Genomic DNA, 19,850 nt, shown 5'->3' on the forward strand with positions numbered 1-19,850 from the left:
ATGCACACGTGTTTAGAAAAGTCAGTAAACAACATATATATGTAGATTTTTTTTTTTTTATATCTCATCACTGTAAATAATAAAATCGTTAAAACTAAACGCACATCAGAAACAGAAAAAAAAAAAACTAAAAAACCCACAACCAGAGTCTCCATCTGCGCTCGCAGCGTCCAAAAATGACAAAATATGAGTTTGGTGTCACGTCTCCGCGTCTTTAAACTTAAAACATTAAAACAAATTCATCAACGTGTGATGGAGTCACAAAGGAAGGGCGACCTGAATGTACAGTGCAGGAGGCGAGGGGCGTTCAGCTGGTGAGCGGTTCGTCGACGCTGCAGAAGACCACGACGTCATCGATCAAAGTCTGATCTCACCGCTTTGGTAAAATTATTATTTTTTTGCTTCAGTTGAAAGATTCATTGATTCATAAATACAATGTTTCACTCACTGTAACGGGATAACGAGTACGTCTGTTTTTGCTCGTGGTGTACTGATTATTATACTCTATGCTGATGATGTTTTAATGTTCGTTTATGAAATAAATCTTAATGCAACAGGCGCTGCTGTCAACAGACATTTGTACCATCCACTCCACCCATGCTCGGCCAGCAGACCTTTATAAAATTAGATAATGTGACTCTCAGATTAGGATCGATAACGTGAACAGTTAACGTTAAAAATGTTTTTTCATGTTACTACGACAGACAAACGTACACGTGATAACCTGTGCTCCATCGCGTATGTTTGTATGTCACGATAACGTGGAAAGTGTCTTGTCATAACAAGATGTTTTTACGTTTTTAGGTGTCCATGTGTCGTAATAATGTGAAAGTATCTTGTTATAACATGACACTGATGCATTTTCGTTTTTCTGGCTTGGTAAAAAAAGTGTCAACGTTCACAAAAATGTAACTCTATGCAGAGATTATTTTTTAATTCACTTGATGTCAGCACATTTGTGCTGGTTAATAATAAATGAACTTCAGTGAATCTGGACTTTGGAGCTTTAAAGCGCTAAAACACGTCTCAGGAGACGAAAAGATTAAAGAGTTTCTAACACGAAGCAGGATTGTCTTAAAAAATAAACGGAGAAGCTGGATTAGTCAGTCTCTCGCAGAGTCAGACGACTGACGCTTCCAGTTTTTTTTCTGACATCTGTAGAAAAACCACGACTGCAAACTTTGGTTTTCTTACATGAGTCATGAAACCCGAGCGTCACGGTGCACTGAGCGGGCTTTGGGTTCTTGTGCTACTGAAACAAAACTTCACGTTACAACTTGAGATGTTTGTTCTTTTCTTCGCGTGGTTTCTGTTTGTCAGCATCGATTCTTTGTGAAGAAGATCCGGGAAGACGAAAGTGACAGAAACAACAGCGGAGGAAGAAGAAGGTCCGATGTGCACACACACATACAATAGATGGTCCCAGGAAGTTTTGCAGAAGGATTATCAGTTGTCAGGTAGTTTTCTCAGCACATGTAGAAGTGTGTGTGTGTGTGTGTGTGTGTGTGTGTGTGTGTGTGTGTAAAAGATTGTCAATCATCATCGTGTTCGTCGTCAAATCAGGGTCATCTGAATGTCAGAATTTTCAGTGGTGCGACTATTCAGCTCCTCCCCGCCACCGCTGCCGACCAATCCCAGCTCGGCGATTTTGCTGCGCCGTTTCCACGGCGACTCGTGGCCGTCGTCCTCGGTTACTTCGAAGACTGCACCGTCTCCTGCAGCGACAGGCGGGAGCGCGCCGACGGGAGGGGCATCATCACCGACTGGACGCCGCTCAGCCTCCACGGGAGCAGGCCCAGGAAGTTGTCTTGGTTGTGGGTGTCCAGCGTGAGGCTCAGGGCCCGCTGAGGCGGTACCGGAGGAGGATTGTGGGTGTTCCTCATCAAAGGGGTAGTAGAAGGTGGAGGAGGATGTTGGGGAGTGGTCACTGCGCTCCTGGAGAGAGAGACGGAGGGGGGAGAGGAAGTGAGAGAGGAGAGAGATGTTTGTGAAGGATGGATGGATGAACGCAGCGATGACTCGGTGAATGGATGATGGATGGACACGGAGTGAGACAAAAGCACCTGATGTGGAACTTTAACGTCAGCTTGTTCACCAGTAAACTCGTTTTTAACTACGAGGTTTCACGTGAAACATCAGTTTACTTCATGTCACTCTGAATTAAAGAGCAGAGCTGAAACAATGGAAAGACGTCACAATGACACGACTCTCTGAGAGACCTGTGAGTCTGGCTAAAACTCTGCAGGAACATTTCCTGAATGTTGTCAGACTCTTAGAGTCAGAGTAAACTGAGTCTGTCACCTTTAGAGGACAGATTTGTCTCCATGACTGGCTGATAAATATCAAAGCCGACCTTTAAGTTCGACAGAGCGAGCGCTGGTGATCGTTCTGTCTACATGTTTTAAGATTGCCTCAAGCTAAAATGACGTTTTGGTTTTGTCAGCGGCGCTTCAGTGTGAGCTGTCCTCTAGTCAACAATCATAAAAAACAATAACTCACTGATTGGGTAACGTTCTGTTTGCTGGTGATCAAGGAAACATTTTGTTGCTGAATGTTGCAGGTGATGTGATTGACAGTCAAACAGCATGCATGTCTTTTTATGGGTTAAAGTTCAGCAGACATTTTGTGTTAGTTGATTAACAGACAGATCAGGAACGACACGAGTTGATGATGCACGTCCACCAGGAGCTGCTCAGTTTGACTCACGGCAAACTGGATCCGACCCGCTAAGACGGTACGGCTGTGTTTCAGGTCATGTGACATTTGAGCTGCTGTCGCTGTCCAATAGAAATTCAGAAACTAGCTCACAAAATGAACCTAGAACTAAAAGTACTGAGAGGTAATCCAGGTGAACACCTGATTCAAGGTCCTTGAATCCTTGAATCAAACCTTAAAACATCATTTATCCAAAGCTGTCCTCCTTCTGTCCATACTACATACAAAATGTCTTTTCTTTGAAGCCACTCAACAAATCTGAAGCTCTGTGGTTGGATTATTATTAAAGAGACTTCAAACCTTTGCACAGATGTTTCCTGACACATCTGTCTGATGTCACTGAGATTCGAGGTCACAAACACCCATCCAAAGACACGGATGACACACAGGCTTCATGCAGTTACAAGCGACACGTACGAGCGAGTGATGCTGCAGTTGCCAAGGAGCGGGGCAGGGTCGAACAGCAGTTGCTAAGGAAGCGGAGGAGGCAGTGGGGCTTGGTGATTGGACGATGAGGCAGCGGTGGGAGGGGCGAGGAAGAAGGCAGCAGCGGGGCTCATTTGGGGAAGGTTAGTACGTCACTGTCACACCTCACTCTCTGAAAAGCACACACACACACACACACACACAGGCAGAAAGACAGAAAGACAACATGACAGACGGTTAGCGGGGGAAAAGAAAAAAAGCTCGTGATGAGTTTGTCCAGCTGGGCGGAGTCAGGAACGCTGCAAATGTTATTAAGACGTGAGTAATGACACAACATGGAGAGAACAGGGTGACGTCAGGAGAATGAAGGGGAGTGTGAGGTTCGACCCGACGGACGGACGGAGCTCTGATCTGAAGCCGAGATGTCGATGGAGCAGAGCGTTAATCTGAATCAACGAGAGGACGGTGAAGCCTCGGTGGGACGAGTTGTGACAGCTGATCATCAGCATCTGGACTGAGGTCAAAGGTCAAATGACCGGGCCGATTTCATGCAGCACTCGTCACCTTTTAGTCAGGACTACTCACGCGTTTCCACCTGCATTAAACTCTGCCGTATGCAAATGAGACAGTATCTCATTAAATCATTCGCATATATTTCCGGAGCAGAGACGTGAACGTCGGTTAAATCCAGGCTCAAACTTCCCGTTCCATGTTTTTATGGATTATATTTTCATCAAATATTTAATAAATCAGACTGTGAATGATGTGAAAACCTTCAGGCTACAGGCAGGAATCAAACCCGAAGGTTTGGTGGACGTAGGTGATGCTGAGGTGGAGACGAGAAGAGACGGTGTTTGCTGTCGGAGATTTCGTTCTGACTGATCTGTTGATGCAGGTGGAAACTTAAAGTGTTGGACGTTACTACACGCTCCAGCTGTGACTTTAAAGTTCTGCTGCAGAAGCTTCAGGATGGACGAACACTACAGCGTTCAGGCTGAGAACTCCTGTAGTGTGCAGGGTGGATGCTGGTGGATAGTGGACGGGGGTGAACGGGGGGCGGATGGTGGTGGTGGTGGTGGTGGTGGTGGAGGGGTTTTGGGGGGGGGGGGCAATGGGGTCACATACGTCTGCATTCACCACTGCAGAACGGTGTATACCCTGTATACAAGGGCTGGACAGCCGTCTGGCCTGACGGATCTGAAAACAGTTTACAGCACACGCTCAGTTACAGCGACGACGTGAAAGCTCCTTTCCAAAAACACACACCACAACACACACACACACACACACACACACACACACACACACACACACCAATCAGATTCACTCGTTTAATTAATTTTTATTCTTATTCGTTTTTCTTTTCATCAGGTGGTTTTGGAAGGAAATCTTCAAACAGAGAGAGAGCGAGTAGTGAGTGATTTTTGTGTGTGTGTGTGTGTGTGTGTGTGTGGGGTAGAAGGAGAACACATTTGAACACCATCATGATCAGTTTGTGAAGCTCTGATGAATAATAATAATAATAATAATAATAATAATAATAATAATAATCTACTGATCATAACATCTCCAGTAACTGAACGACTTCATTCCTGGATACAAACGAGGTCTGAAAGATTATTTACGTCAACATGAAACGTGTGAAAACTGGAAATAAAACTAAATAATTGAAAAGTTTCATGTTTTTAAACCTCGTTTGTCGGCTGCAGTAACTCTCTCTGCCACATGGTGGAGCCGCCTCACCTCATCTTAACATGATCTGCTCCTCACATCTGGATGTGTGCTGCTGTTTTTAAACTCTTAGCTCAGGATCGATACCAAACATACTAGAAGTCTTTGGACAGCTGTGAGTGTTTAATACAACATTAATACAACATTGATACAACATTGATACAACATTGATACAACGTGAGTCTGATCGGAGACACTCACAGTGTTAGCCGAGCGTCCGGGGCCGCGCTGAGCCACGATCGCCCCGGAGATGGCCTTAATCCAGCTGTGCATGTCCTCTGGACTGTCAGCCTGACACACAGAGAGAGAGACTTTACTTTATAGGACACTGAGCACCGGACGGACATCAGCCGTGTCTCAAAAACATTTTAAAAGAGGCAAAAATGGAAATGCTACATTAACCGGATCTAAAAACAGCCCATACATCAACATGACGTGATGCTCAGTCATGTTCGAGGTGGCTGTTGTATGTTTTGGTGTCACATCACATCTTTGATTTAAACACAAGTTTGTCTGACAGAATCACAGCGGTGCTGTGACGGACCGGACCATCAGTCCTGTCCATGCTCGTTACCTGGATGTAGAAGGTTCTGGAGCTGGTGACCATTTCGAACAGGTTGTCCCTCATCATCAGCTCACTGCAGAATACAGAGACAACGTTTGATCAGCTGCGATGTGACGGCCTGAATCCACACAAGCGTGACGAGAGAGCTCACCGACCTCTGTTTGCACTCCTGAACTTTGTGAACCTCCTTCAGCGGGATGACTTTCAGCGCCTCCCTCTCCTGCGAGGAGGAAGAAGAGAGGAAACCTTTAAAATACGCTGAACCTGCGTCTCTTGCTCCAGAACAAGAAGTCTGGTGAAGGAAGGTCAGCTCTGTCCACGAGGTGCAGAGACTCCAACATCTGTAGATGCCTCGCCTCGTCTTATCTCAGCAGACTCGCACTGTACCTGTTATTAACGTTCCTCACATGCCGAGCTTACCACACCACAGATTTGACCCGGGCACTCCTCTGCTGCTACTGACTCATCACAGCGACAGGCTATTTAAAGAACTTTGGTGTGTTCGACTGCATTTCATGTTCCTGACATCCTCCATGTGAGTTTCACCTTAAAGCTCTTCTAGTGCATGCTATAATTTGAATATTTTCCCTCCTTCATCCTGATGTCAGACGGCTTCATTGACAAAAACATCTGATCTCACAGAACCTCGATCCCGTCTGACTTTTTAACGTGTTAGTTCAGACTGAAGCAGCAGCAGACCCGACAATTTACGTGTTCACGAGATGAAATTACTGTTTTCGTGCAGGGAGTGTGGCTGCTTCCTGTCTGACAGCGACGTACAGCAGTGAAAATATTCTAAATGTTGTGTACACGTCAACTGACGCTGCACAAACCTCCCCGTTCATTAGTGATACTGGAGTGTTTTATAACACTGACAAACTCCAGAAGCAAAGTTCCCGTGACTGAGGTAAACATGAAACTTTCTTGAATGAGTCATCTGAACAAAAATGTGACAGAAACTGTGTGGAAGGAAAAAGCCTGTGGACAGAAATATGAGGTGGAGGAGACGATCCGATCACAGAGCAGCGAAGACGACGCGTTAACTTTGTCGCTGAAAGAGTTTCAAACTCTCGTCTCTGTCGTTTCATTTCCTCGTGAACTCACCGAAACTTTGTCTCGTTCACTTGAAATGATCCGAGACATTTTTCAACAGTTACGCTGAACACGTCACTCTGCATGTCTTTAATACCTAACAACACACACACACACACACACACACACACACACACACACACACTGGGTGTGTCCGTGTATTTGCACAGACGGGCTGTGGTTAGGACTAATCTGTCCACACGTGAGGAGGTATTCAGGACGCATGCCACTGCGTGTAGAGACACACACGCCTGACTGAGGCGCAAAACAAGCCACACACACACACACACACACACACACACACACACACACACACACACACACACACACAACACAGCAGCAACTATTTCACTGATTCTGGTGAAACTGGATCATATTTTTAGGGAGGAAATGTTTCTGGTTTTCCCTCTGATGTCCTCCGGCTGCTCCGCCTCAACTCTCTGTGATTTACAGAGTTTATGATGGACAGTGAAGTAAACTGCTGACAGCTGTAGCTGCTGTTAGCTCATGTTAGCTCAGTCTGTTAGCCGGGCGGTCAGTTCACTCACCAGGTCAGATTTGAAGTAGCTGACAGCGTTTTCATCCAGGATGAAGTACCTCCTCTTCCAGTTCTTCATCTGAGGAAGAGGAGCAGAGAACATCGAAGCGTTGGTTACAGGTCAGTGTGTGTGTGTGTGTGTGTGTGTGTGTGTGTGTGTGTGTGTGTGTGTGTGCGCTCTCACCACAGCTCCCTGTTTGACACAGTATCCAGCTTTGATGACGGCCTGGTCCTGCGCTCCTCTGGACAGGAAGTAGGGCAGCTGGTTCTGACCCCGCTTCAGACCTCCACGCTCCGCCCCGTTCTGCCCCTCCCCCTGCTCCTAAAACACACAAATAAAAACACAAATGGAACGTTTGTGAAACGTTGTGGCGTGATTTTCAGGGAACAACACGCTGGCCACATCTCCGTCCGTCACTGCAGCTGAAACGTTGATCCACACCTTCGTCTCCAGACCGACTCCCTGAACCCAAAGACGTCCATCAGAACACCACCTGCTCCTCTGATGCCGACCTCCTGCCTCCACCTCTCTGTTAGAGCTGCCTTTAACTTACTGACGTCTTCTGTATGTTTTCATCGTGTCGATGATTTGAACTCTACAAAGTGTCTCTGAGTATCATGAAGAGAACCCTATGAATAAAATGTATTATTCTTATTGTAAGGCGGTGATGTAGCTCTCCAGATCTGAAGGCCACGGTCTCGTCTCGGTCTCAGATGAAGAGGACGACCAGAACTTCAGGACGTCCCTCTGATTTATTTGTTTGTTGTCTGCGAGGAGACGTCAGACGAATCTTCTAATAAAATCTGTTTTCTTCAAAGAGCTGCTCCAGACTGTCTGCTCTTGGTCTCAACCCCTCAAAGTCTTGGTCTTGACTCGGTCTCGATACACTTCTGGTGTTTGGTCTTGGTTTAGTTTGGTCTTGACTCCAACACGAGCTTCCATGTGTGTGTGTGGGTGGGGGTCATTTGTAGAAGCAGGGATCTTCTTCCTTGTCAGTACCTGCTCGGTGTGTTCTGGTGGTGGCAGCTAATGTAGCCTGGAGCTTCTTCTTCGTCTTCATATTTGAAACGTCTTCCAGTCATAAAACTCAAACCAGCCGTCACTCGTCTGTGTCGATGCGTGTTGGGTCGCGTGTTGGAGGCTGCATACCATCACAGACGGGACGGGACCTGCCGACAGCTGCTAATACAACACACTTAACAGTGTGTGTGTGTGTGTGTGTGTTACCTGTGTAGCGGTGATGATGGGGACTCCTCCAATGATCTCGGTCTTGTAGGAGACTTGTTTCGTGGCTCCGAGTGCTTCCTGTGGAGTCTCTGCATGGGCGGCGTGGCCTTCGCCGGGCTTTGGCACCTAAAAACAACAACACACACACACACACACACACACACACACACACACACACACACACACACACACACAGGTTTCTTAAGGTTTAAACTAGTTCATCTTTCCACACAGAGGTTTTAAACATCATCTGTGTGTCGCGTGTTCTCGTTATAAATCTGTGATAAATGTGCTTATTCGAATTTTAAAGGAGACGATGGATCAGCAGTCTTATCCTTTACAAACACATCAGTAACACCAAACACACTGTGTCTTTATTTCCATGAACACACACACACACACACACACACACACACACCTTCCTGCTGCCACAAATACTCACTAGAGCACTAAATGTGGATTAATCCACCGCTGAAAATAGTCCCCATCAACCCACATTTCCTCCTGGGGCCAGATGTTCACGAGCAGCTGGGCTCTGCCTCTTAAAGGAAGGAGTGTTTGCTCGTGGTGGAAACTGTTCAATAATATTTCCACTCACACTCAGCCTGAACTGAACTCTCTCTGGCCTGATGGGTCATTTTCCATCAGCTGCAGCCTGAGGCAGAAGACCGAGCGGCCTCCGACAACACGAGAAACCGGGTCACCCATTGATCCATCAGTGTGTGTGTGTGTGTGTGTGTGTGTGTGTGTGTGTGTGAGGCTCACAGTAATCTTGGTGGCGTTGTTGAGGACGCTGATCCATTCCACCAGGTCCTGCTGGTCGTTGGCCTGCAGGTAGAACTTCCTCATTCCTGCGTTTATAACTGTGGACAGAGAAACGTGTCGCCGCGTCTTACTTTGAAACATCGAGAGGAAGAAGAACGACGACGACGACGATGACGGAGAGCTTCACGCAGAAAACTGAGCTAAAAATATCAGAGGCAGAGGATGTGTGTGTGTGTGTGTGTGTGTGTGTGTTAACATCCCATCCAGATGTAAATACACACACGGGTCAGGTCAGGGATATTGTACAGTTTCCTCCTATTGAGCGACAAAAAGCTACTGTTGGCCACCAGAGGAACAACAACAAGCAGGGAGGGACAAAAGAGAGGAAATAAAGCTCGCGGCAGAGGAAGAGAGGGAAGGAAGGAAACAAGGACGGAGTGGGAGCGAAGGGAAGAGATGGAGGAGAAAGAGTGGAGGAGAGCGGTCCGCTGAGTGGCCAAAAGTACACGGACACCCTCCAGTTCAGCTCAGCGGCGTTGGACGGGGTCGAGGTCTGGACGCTCAGATATCACGGTACACTGCAGCAAAGTACATGAAGGTGGAGGAGAGGCAGGTGAAGGTGAACTTACCGAAGCAGAACTCCGCCTTTGGTCTGAGTTTGGTGGCATCGCTGACCTGAACGACAGAGAGAGAGAGGCGGTGATGGAGGGTGGTGCAGCGGAGCACGCGTGATCCTTTCCCATGATCACATGTCGGACTCACCTTGGAGATGTAGGTGAGCTTGAGAGAGCCCACGTTCTCGGTACCTTTAGGCAGATTCTGAACAAAGAAACAGAAAGTTTCATAGTTACAGCAGCAGTTTATGTCGTGTGTGTGATGTAAACACATCATAACAGCTTCACTCATGTCAAACAACATGAACACGCTGAGTTAACATCAGCTGCAGCGTCTCAGTGACAAAATCTAAACTGATCAGCTGACCGCCACCCAACAGCAAACCGACTTCCAGCGAATGCTCCAGATTCAGAACCTTTCATGAACAGTAACGTGTTGGACTGAAGTCAAACTGAAGGTGTAACACAGGATGGATTTATATGATTTATACTTTATGTTTTAAAAAAACCTGCAACCAACCAGGCGAGATCATTTTTGACCCCAGAGGACGAGTGACATCACGCGTCTCAAAGATTAATCCTACAGTAAAAAACATAATCACTGAAAGAGTCTGTGAAAGACAGCTGACTGGATCTGATGTATGATGTCAAATAAAGTACGATAAAGTCACCCCAGCAAGATCTGAGAGAGGAAGCTGAAAACATTATAAAACAGTCTGCTGTATAAAACATGCACAGCTTCATCATAAACGCTGGTCTGAAGCTGGTTTCAGAGCCGCTCCGCTCTCAGGAGAAGACAAATATAACCTTTGGTGTGAACCTGATTCAGGATAATAAAACGTGTCAGCTGACAGCTTCACCTGCTGCGTTTGGGGAACTCCCCGGACTGTGGGAATTCTGGATACTACTACGAAATGTTTTCACTTTCTCTTCTGGTTCCTGTTTGTTTGTCTACCGTGTCGATGTGTTCGATGTGACGCTCACGTGTCAAATCTGTCCTAAAAAAAACCCCACGACTTCCTCTTCAGAGCTTTTCCCTCCAAACCTTTGTGACACTGTTCACACCTTCACCTGCCTGATCTGTGCTTCGGTTTCCTTTTTTCACTGCGCACTTTCAATAAAATACTTTTGTCGCTGTGGTTTGCAGAGTTGAGGACAGTCCGGCTGCCACAAACACTCACTAAAGCGCCAAATGTGGATTAATCCACCGCTGAAAGTAGTCCCTAACAAAAGTTACTGTTCCCCTCTGTTCGATGCTCTGCTCACACCTGGTGTAACTTTTAGGAGATCAGGACGTTTGAGGACGTCACCTTGAAACATTTTTCACCACAAAGTCAGTCAAGTCCCTGCAAGTCAATGTTGAAATGTGTGTGTTAATCACAGTCGGAGGAAATCAGTCTATGATACGCAGGAAGCACGTCACCTGAACTTCAAAATAAAACACTGTGAGAGCTGGTACGAAGTATTGTTCACACACACAGCCTCACCTGTGGGTTGTCCATGTACCACAGCAGGCTGCCCTGCTGAGTGTCCAGGATGAAGTATCGGCGCAGGAACCTGCCGCTGCTCTCGATCTCCTCGATGTCCAGGAAGCCGCAGAAGCGATTCTGTCGGTCCACGTAAGGCATCGCGACCCCGAGCAGCTCAGCCCGCCGTGGGGCATCACAGGAAACGCTGCCGGGACATGGACACTCAGAGTCACCTCGTGTTAAACATGGTTTGAAATATCCCTACACCTCCGGTCTTCACTGTAAGCTGAGATAACCTGCAGACCTGGATGAAGATGGAAGACAGATCATCTCATATCGAACACGTCTCGTCTTCTCATGTCCTGCTCAGTTCGACAAACACTGTCTCGTGTGTGTTCGACTTTCAGTTTCAGGGTTTCACAGAAGAGAAAACTCAAAACGAAGGCGAAGCTCTCGATTTACCAGTCGATCTACATTCCTACCCTCACCTATGGTCACGAGCTTTAGGTAGCGACCCGAAAGAACGAGATCGCGAATACAAGCGGCCGAGATGAGCTTCCTTCACGGGGTGGCTGGGCTCTCCCTTAGAGACAGGGTGAGAAGCTCCTCCGCATCGAGAGGAACCAGCTGAGATGTTCCGGCCCCGGGGAAGACCCAGGACACGCTGGAGGGACTATGTCTCTCGGCTGGCCTGGGAACGCCTTGGGGTCCCCCTGGGAGAGCTGGACGAAGTGGCCGGGGAGAAGACGAAAACTCAAAACGCAGGAAAACACCTGAGAGGTCGATGAAGCTCCTGGTGGACTCCTGTGAGGACACCTGTGAGGTGTGTGTCAGCGTGACGTCTGACGTCACGCTGACACACACCTCACAGGTGTCCTCACAGGTGTAGGCGTGGAGGAAACAGGAAAGCAGACGAGCTCTGGTTCCTCTTTACAGACCTGAACACTTACATGAACAGTTTGAAATGAATAAATAACTGCAGAGTTCACATCTGTATGCAGATATTAGGAGCTTTAAAGTGCATTAACATCATAAATATAACATGTAACACTGCAGGCTTCATATCATAATAATAATAATAATAATAATAATAATAATAATAATAATAATAATACTAAATGAGCGTCCGTGCAGATCAAACTGTTACAGGCCTCACAAACATCGTTTCCTCTCCCGCCTCCCCGACACGTCCCGTGTATTCTCCCCCTGACACCGCGTTTCTCTCCGGTCACGCACGGTGCGGCGGTGCGGGTCGTGCGGCGGCATGCAGCCGGTAAACGCCGCGGCGGATTTGCGCGTTGTTTTTTTTTTGTTGTTGTTTTTTACTCACACAGTTCGGCTCGGTCCGGGTCCAGAGTCAGTGTGGAGGCAGCAGCTGTCAGCCAGCACGTCAAGCTGCACGCACGCACAGACGTGTCAAACCGCTTCCGGTTTCAGCGTTTAGAAATAAAAGCGTTTGCCCGCAACGGCGTGTGCCCTTCAAAATAAAATACCGTGTCCAGATTTTAAACACCGTCAGATAATTAAATGAACAGAATGACACGACTGACAAACGTTGTAGATGTGAAGCTATAGCTGCTAGGGGGGAACAAGCTAACGTTAGCTGCCTTCAAATTTAAAAATTAAAAGAAAATATCCAGACCAAAACCTCTAAAACTCACTAATTTACACATTTATCTCGTTTATTTCATCCACACAAAATAACTGAGGTATAAAAATAACGCGTTATAAGGGGTTGTGTCAAAGGTTAGCATGTTAGCATATTGTGAACGGTTTCTTAGCGCTGAGCGGTTGCTAAGCAACAGGTGGAAGCGGGACAACCAAGCTAACGTTAGCTGCTTTATCAGATGTGAAGAAAATCACCCAGAACCTCTAAAACTCACTATATCACACATTTATCTCGTTTATTTCATCCACACAAAATAACTGAGGTATAAAAATAACGTGTTATAAAGAGTTGTGTCAAAGGTTAAGCATGTTGTGAACGGTTTCCTAGCACTGAGCGGTTGCTAAGCAACAGGTGGAAGCGGGACAACCATGCTAACGTTAGCCGTCTGTCAAATTAAAAAATTAAAAGAAAATATCCAGACCAAAAACCTCGAAAACTCACTAATTTACACATTTATCTCGTTTATTTCATCCACACAAAATAACTGAAGTATAAAAATAACGCGTTATAAGGGGTTATATCAGAAGTTAGCAAGTTAGCATGTTGTGAACGTTTTTTTTAGCGCTGAGCGGTTGCTAAGCAACAAGGGGAAGCGGGACAACCAAGCTAACGTTAGCCGCTTTATCAGATGTGAAGAAAATCACCTAGAACCTCTAAAACTCACTATATCACACATTTATCTCGTTTATTTCATCCACACAAAATAACCGAGGTATAAAAATAACGCGTTATAAAGAGTTGTGTCAAAGGTTAGCATGTTAGCATGTTGTGAACGGTTTCCTAGCACTGAGCGGTTGCTAAGCAACAGGTGGAAGTGGGACAACCATGCTAACGTTAGTCGTTTGTCAAATTAAAAAAATTAAAAGAAAATATCCAGACCAAAAACTCTAAAACTCACTAATTTACACATTTATCTTGTTTATTTCATCCACACAAAATAACTGAGGTATAAAAATAACGCGTTATAAGGGGTTATATCAGAAGTTAGCAAGTTAGCATGTTGTGAACGGGTTCTTAGCGCTGAGCGGTTGCTAAGCAACAAGGGGAAGCGGGACAACCAAGCTAACGTTAGCCGCTTTATCAGATGTGAAGAAAAACTCACTATATCACACGTTTATCTCGTTTATTTCATCCACACAAAATAGAGGTATAAAAATTAAAATTTGCTGCTTCACGTTTAACACGTGCCAACACATTTGTTAAGTGTTAGCATGTTGTGGACACTTTCTTAGCGGCTGAGCAGTTGCCAGGCAGCAAGCTAATGTTAGCTATCAAATGGGAAGAAAATATCCTAAAACTCATTAATAAAAGTCACTATTTTACATGTTTGTCTTGTTTGTTTCATCCATGCACAAACTTTACTGGGTGTTAGCATGTTGGGGACACTTTCTTGGCCCTGAGCAGTTGCCTGAATTAGTGATAAAACCATCTGCACACGGTAAAATGTCTTAATTGTTGAGCTTTAGATGTGCTGATAGTCTTTCAGTCTTTGTGCTAAGCTAAGCTGAAGCTGAAGTGGTAAAATGAGCCAGTAAGAAAAAACTAATCTTTCACTGACACACTTGTGCTTTTATTTTGAAGGCAGAATATATGTCATCAGTCTTACTGCTGGAAACTTGATGCAGATTTTTTTAACCAATCCACTGCTAGAGTTTTACCAAGCTTTTTTTTCACCCCTCTCACTCTCTTTGCAAAGCATGCTGGTAAATGAAGTCTCATAAAAACAATAATAGATGTAAACGTCTCCCTGCACAGGTATGTCAGCAGTCAGAGGTCAGCTGAAGTAAAGCGAGTCAGGACTCGGTGTCTTGCTTAAAGGCACTCAGATCCGTGTGTGCAGGGGAGGCATTCGTTCATGACGGGAAATATTCCCACTATTTTTCAGGCCTGTGATGATTCTGCATGAAATCTGCATGTATGGTAACACACACATCATTCAACTTGTCTTTGGCTCTCTGAGCATGACAAACCCAAGTCTGCTGGGAGGAATCTCTGTGTTTTTTTGTGAGCAGCACACCACAAAAAGTCTGCGCAATCATGTTTTTATCATTTAGAAATATTTCAAAAAGATGATTTCTTAACTTTTAAAGACACTGAGATGATTTTACGTGCCTCACAAGAAATAAAGAAGTTAAATGTCACAGACGAGAGGGCGGGTTTCTGATTCAATTGTCCTGTTGTAATTTGATACTTTTATGGTTCTTTTTGTTTGTTTCTGTTATTTGCTGTCCACTCTCATTTATTGTAAGGTGTCCTTGGGTGACAGGAAGGCGCCTATGAAATAAAATGTGTTATTATTATTATTATTATTATTATTATTATTATTATTATAATATTAAAACTTTTATGGTTCTTTTTGTTTGTTTCTGTTATTTGCTGTCCACTCTCATTTATTGTAAGGTGTCCTTGGGTGACAGGAAGGCGCCTATGAAATAAAATGTGTTATTATTATTATTATTATTATTATTATTATTATTATTATTATTAAAAGGGAAGGAGGTGAGGAGAGACATCGCAAAATAAAGACTAAAGACAAGTGGAGAAGGTGAATAAAGCAGAGGGAGGTTATGTGTAAGTTCTGACATCTAGTGGTGGAAGAGAACAGTCACAGCTGCTGCTCACAATAAGATGAACAATCAGTAAGTAAAGGAAAATGTAGGGACGTGTACGGTGGGTTAATGATGTGTCATACTGCATACAGAGGTTCAGGTGAGCTTCCACGAATATCAAATGTCTTCCTGCTGGAAAGAAAGCGAGGTGTCCTGTGAGGCGTTTGGAGTGTAGTGTGGAGTAATCATGGCCTTTATAATATAAATTATAAATAATATAAGACAAAACTGCTTGTCCACTCAGGGTACCCAATCTGTAACTGTTCGATGGCACTAAATCCCACATACTAGACCTACAATGCTACAATCTTTGCCCTAAGCTTAACCTTAACCTTAACTTACCATGTGCAGAATTTAAATAAAAGTGTTTTGTTTTTTGGCAATAGGGTAGATCTAGAGGTATGGTCACATCTCCAATCCAACAGAATTGGCCTCACTATGTAAATCACATACTACCTCCTGCATTGCCACTAAATGTTGGAGCTGGATGTAAATCTTGAGATGGATGTTATTTCTAGGGATACTGGTCTGTGTCTGCAGTAGCTGAGCCCTTGTAGACTGTGTAACTAACAGATTTGTGGACTCATGATTGCATTATTAGCCTTCCATTAAAAAAGATGGAAACACTGATTGAAATACTTGCCAGAGAGGGTTGCTCCATTTTGCCTCTCTTATATTTGTTTTAGCACTCCTGACATGATCCCACGATAGCCAGTGCTATATAAAGATTGCTTTCTATGCAGATGATGTTTTGTTTTTGTTTCTCACCCACAACAGGGTCCCACAAAGTCCTAAAAGATTAGACATTTTTGTGCACAAGATATGGAGCTAAGATGAGAAAAATGTTGTCGTCTGAATCTCCTCTCTGAACCCTCATCTCCAAAAGAGTGAGTTGATTGGGGTGGTAAGTCATCTGGCTTCCGTCCTCTCTGTCTCTGCCAGAGTTGATCCTCCAGCTGCTATCTGCTGAATGTCAAAGGCCTAATTGTTTTTAAAGAAGGCACTGCCAGCACTGATGCCAGCCCCTGTGCCAGTCTATTCTTCAAAACTGTATGATGCCTGAACACTCCATGTGCCACCACAAAGCTCTGCCAGGTTCTCCACATGCAAAGCCTGCTCAGGGAGCTTTTGCATCCTTGTGAAATACTCTGTTCTTTATTATGACAATATTGAACCCCTCATGGTACGGTAACGTCAGTCTGTTGGCCGACAGGACGGCTGATGCTGGCACAGGGGCCGAGCATGCCACGCAGGGATTTCAGCCAGGCTTAGAGCTCCGCAGTAACAGGTTTTTGAGGTTTGAAGAAGCAAAGCTCAATGCCAAGATGACCCGACTGCCCTGAAGAAACAGACAGCCATAGCAGGGTGCATGTCAGCAAGTGCTGGGATCATTTCAGGTCCTGTGGCAAAGAGCAAGGACCAGCCATCCAGCTCTGGTGTGCCCATCTCTCCTCAAAAACAAGAAGACAAAGACAATCTTTCCACAATAACAGTGCAAGTCAATTTAAAAATCAGTATAATTACTATATGAGAAAATAGTTCTTTGACAGATTTTGACTGATTTTAGAACACACCAGGTCGTCCAGTTAATTCCCTAAAATTAAGAATGCCCACAGGTTTAGAACCAGTGTTGGAAATAGTAATTACTAATGACTAATTCACAATAGCAAATATGTTTTGTTGGTCATGTGATGTTTCCCAGATTGTTTTTAACATATTGATGAAATCGTCTCAAAATGTTGAGACCTGTGGTGGAAATGTCGAATAGGAGACGAACCAATAAACAAAGTTAGTTAATTTATTCATCAGAGTAAATGAAATGAGGTCAGCTTCAACAAAACTCTCCATGGAAACTCCTATATGGGAGTATGTCAATATACAATATACAATAAACTGTACATTGCAAAATAATATGCACTGCTTGATTAAACTTTGCACCTGGTCAGGGTTAAAGAAATAGTGAAAAAGTCAATAGTAACATGACACATAAGGTACCTGTACCTGGTAACCTGTTTATGAACATTTAACCACAACGTTCCCGCCTTTAACCACGGTGCTTTTGTCATCTAAACCACATGCAGGACTCTGGATTCTTCAAAACGTACCTGGTTAAACAAGTTTGTGACAGACAGAACAGGTTCAGACGTGTTTGCTCCTCCACCTATTGTGTGACGCACTTGAGACAGACCAGGAAATGAAGTTTGTTAAACTTCCTTTGTGACAATGAGCACGGAGACTGCACATTTGGCTTCAGGTCAACAGTAGACTTTCACTTACAAAGGAGAGCTTCAGGGGGCATACTGGGAGTATACTGTCACTTATAGCAGCAAACAAACGGAATAAGAGTTTTAGAAAGTCCCAGCTCAAAGTGAAAGAGCTTTCTGGAAGAGGAAGTGGCACCATCACCGGTCTTTGTGGAGGAAAATGGCTGCTAGGTCAGAGGAGGATTACTGCTGCCCTGCCTGCCAAGATATCTTCAAAGATCCTGTCCTCTTGTCATGTAGCCACAGCTTCTGTAAAGCCTGTCTGCAGAGCTGGTGGACAGGACGACAAGTCCACCAGTGTCCGATGTGTCGGACGGTGTCTCAGTGCAGGGATCCACCTCTTAACTTGGCCTTGAAGAACCTGTGTGAGGCCTTTGTACGAGACTCTGTGGCACTCTGCAGTCTGCACTCTGAGAAACTCAAGCTCTTCTGTCTGGACCATCAGCAGCCGGCGTGTGTCGTCTGTCGAGATGCAAAAATACACTCTGACCACAGGTTCATGCCGATTGAGGAAGCTGCACAGGATCACAGAGAGGAGCTCCAGAAATCCCTGAAACCCTTACAGGACAAGTTAAAGACTTTTAATAAAGTCAAAGCAGACTATGATCAAACAGCAGAACACATCAAAGTCCAGTTTCGATACACAGAGAGGATGATCAAGGAAGATTTTAGGAAGCTTCACAAGTTTCTAGAAGAGGAAGAGGAGGCCAGGATGGCTGCACTGAGGGAGGAAGAGGAGCAGAAGAGTCAGATGATGGAGGAGAAGATGGAGGCTCTGAGCAGAGAGATAGCATCTCTTTCAGACACCGTCAGAGCCACAGAGGACGAGCTGAGAGCTGAAGACGTCTCATTCCTGCACAACTACAAGGCTGCAGTGCAAAGAGTCCAGCAGCGCCCCCTGCTGGATGATCCACAGCTGCCCTCAGGAGCTCTGATAGACGAGGTCAAACACCTGGGCAACCTGACCTTCAACATCTGGAACAACATGAAGGACATGGTCTCCTACAGTCCTGTGGTTCTGGATCCAAACACTGCCAATCCAGAACTCTTTCTGTCTGAAGATCTGACCAGTGTGAGACATGGAAAAATGCAGAAGCGGCCTGCAAACCCAGAGAGGTTTGAGTTCTGGGATTCTGTCCTGGGATCAGGACTTAACTCGGGGACTCACAGCTGGGACATTGAGGTCGGAGACAACAAAGACTGGGAGCTGGGGGTGTTGGCAGAGTCTGTGTGCAGACAGGAGTTTGTGTGCTCTGCAGTGTGGAGTGTAGACTTCAGTACTGCTGGATACAGAGCATACTCCCCAGCAAATAAATACACCAACGTTCCAGTCGGAGAGAAGCTCCGGAGGATCCGAGTTCATCTGGACTGGGACAGAGGAGAGTTGACGTTTTCTGACCCTGACACTGACACACACATACACACCTTCACACACACCTTCACTGAGAAACTGTGTCCCTTCCTTTGCACCAGGGATGCACTTCCTCTGAGAATATTACCTGCGAAGGTCTCTGTAACAGTTGAGAGTCAGATGCATCTAGATGTTTAGAAAAACTCTGTGCCGAAGGTAATAGCAGTATGTAGGCAAAACTTGTATGCAAAATTTCCTCTGAGTATTTAAAGAACACAGACCGAAACTGTCCCACAATGCTTTGTGCCTTGTCAAACAACCTGCTCAGTCATATTTCTAACATGCACGTGTGCACAGTGGACAACATTTCAGAGCTGAAATTCAAATACACACTGAATTACCCATTTTCAGGCAGCTGAAACTAGCTCTGCCATCACACATAGAAAATATCAGAAACACCTGTGAGTATAACGCATACAGTTACTTCAGGTGTTTTCACTCGTGGCTCTAGAATATGTTGGAAAATTGTTTTGTTTTTTTCACACATAATGTGTAAAATATAAAACGTATATATATTTTTAACAGTATTCTATAACAATTATAATAATAAACATACTTTCTGATAATAAATGTTTTTTTTTTTATTAAATTTGTTGAGTCGAATTTATGTTTAAATTCTCATTTTGCTCTAAATTCACGTTTTTACGAGGTTGACAGGAGCACCTGAACGCGGCATTCGTAATGATAAGACTGATGACTTGTGTGAAACTCGAAATATTACACAGACGTAGTTCCGGTTATAGTTTTCAAAACA

General features: G+C 44.9%; 2 protein-coding genes across 4 annotated transcripts; one reads left to right on the plus strand and one right to left on the minus strand.

The window, feature by feature from the left end:
- Nucleotides 1-944: 944 nt before the first annotated feature.
- On the minus strand, nucleotides 945-12,593 carry plekha1b (pleckstrin homology domain containing, family A (phosphoinositide binding specific) member 1b). 3 transcript variants are annotated; one of them, XM_027277116.1, is made up of 13 exons: nucleotides 12,474-12,593; nucleotides 11,162-11,348; nucleotides 9,823-9,879; nucleotides 9,690-9,735; nucleotides 9,061-9,158; nucleotides 8,296-8,421; nucleotides 7,252-7,389; nucleotides 7,078-7,146; nucleotides 5,593-5,657; nucleotides 5,447-5,510; nucleotides 5,074-5,163; nucleotides 4,300-4,338; nucleotides 1,558-1,937 (listed from the first exon to the last, which is right to left on the minus strand). In XM_027277116.1, exons 2-13 carry the CDS (start codon nucleotides 11,300-11,302, stop codon nucleotides 1,692-1,694), a joined length of 1,179 nt encoding a protein of 392 aa, XP_027132917.1. In that variant the 5' UTR covers nucleotides 11,303-11,348; nucleotides 12,474-12,593; the 3' UTR covers nucleotides 1,558-1,691. The 3 variants fall into 3 exon arrangements, 2 of the variants coding, with proteins under 2 accessions (XP_019124587.1, XP_027132917.1); XR_002042580.2 differs by lacking the exon at nucleotides 4,300-4,338 and adding an exon at nucleotides 3,133-3,313 and having other exon boundaries at nucleotides 1,800-1,935; XM_019269042.2 differs by lacking the exon at nucleotides 4,300-4,338 and having other exon boundaries at nucleotides 945-1,935.
- Nucleotides 12,594-17,637: 5,044 nt separating this feature from the next.
- Nucleotides 17,638-19,553, plus strand: LOC104928155 (nuclear factor 7, brain-like). The gene has a single exon (XM_019269034.2). The coding sequence runs from the start codon at nucleotides 17,846-17,848 to the stop codon at nucleotides 19,232-19,234; it is 1,389 nt and encodes a 462-aa protein (XP_019124579.1). The 5' UTR covers nucleotides 17,638-17,845; the 3' UTR covers nucleotides 19,235-19,553.
- The last annotated feature ends 297 nt before the right edge of the window (nucleotides 19,554-19,850 follow it).

The sequence above is a fragment of the Larimichthys crocea genome, unplaced genomic scaffold (genome assembly GCF_000972845.2).
Source record: "Larimichthys crocea isolate SSNF unplaced genomic scaffold, L_crocea_2.0 scaffold83, whole genome shotgun sequence".
NCBI lineage: Eukaryota > Metazoa > Chordata > Actinopteri > Sciaenidae > Larimichthys > Larimichthys crocea.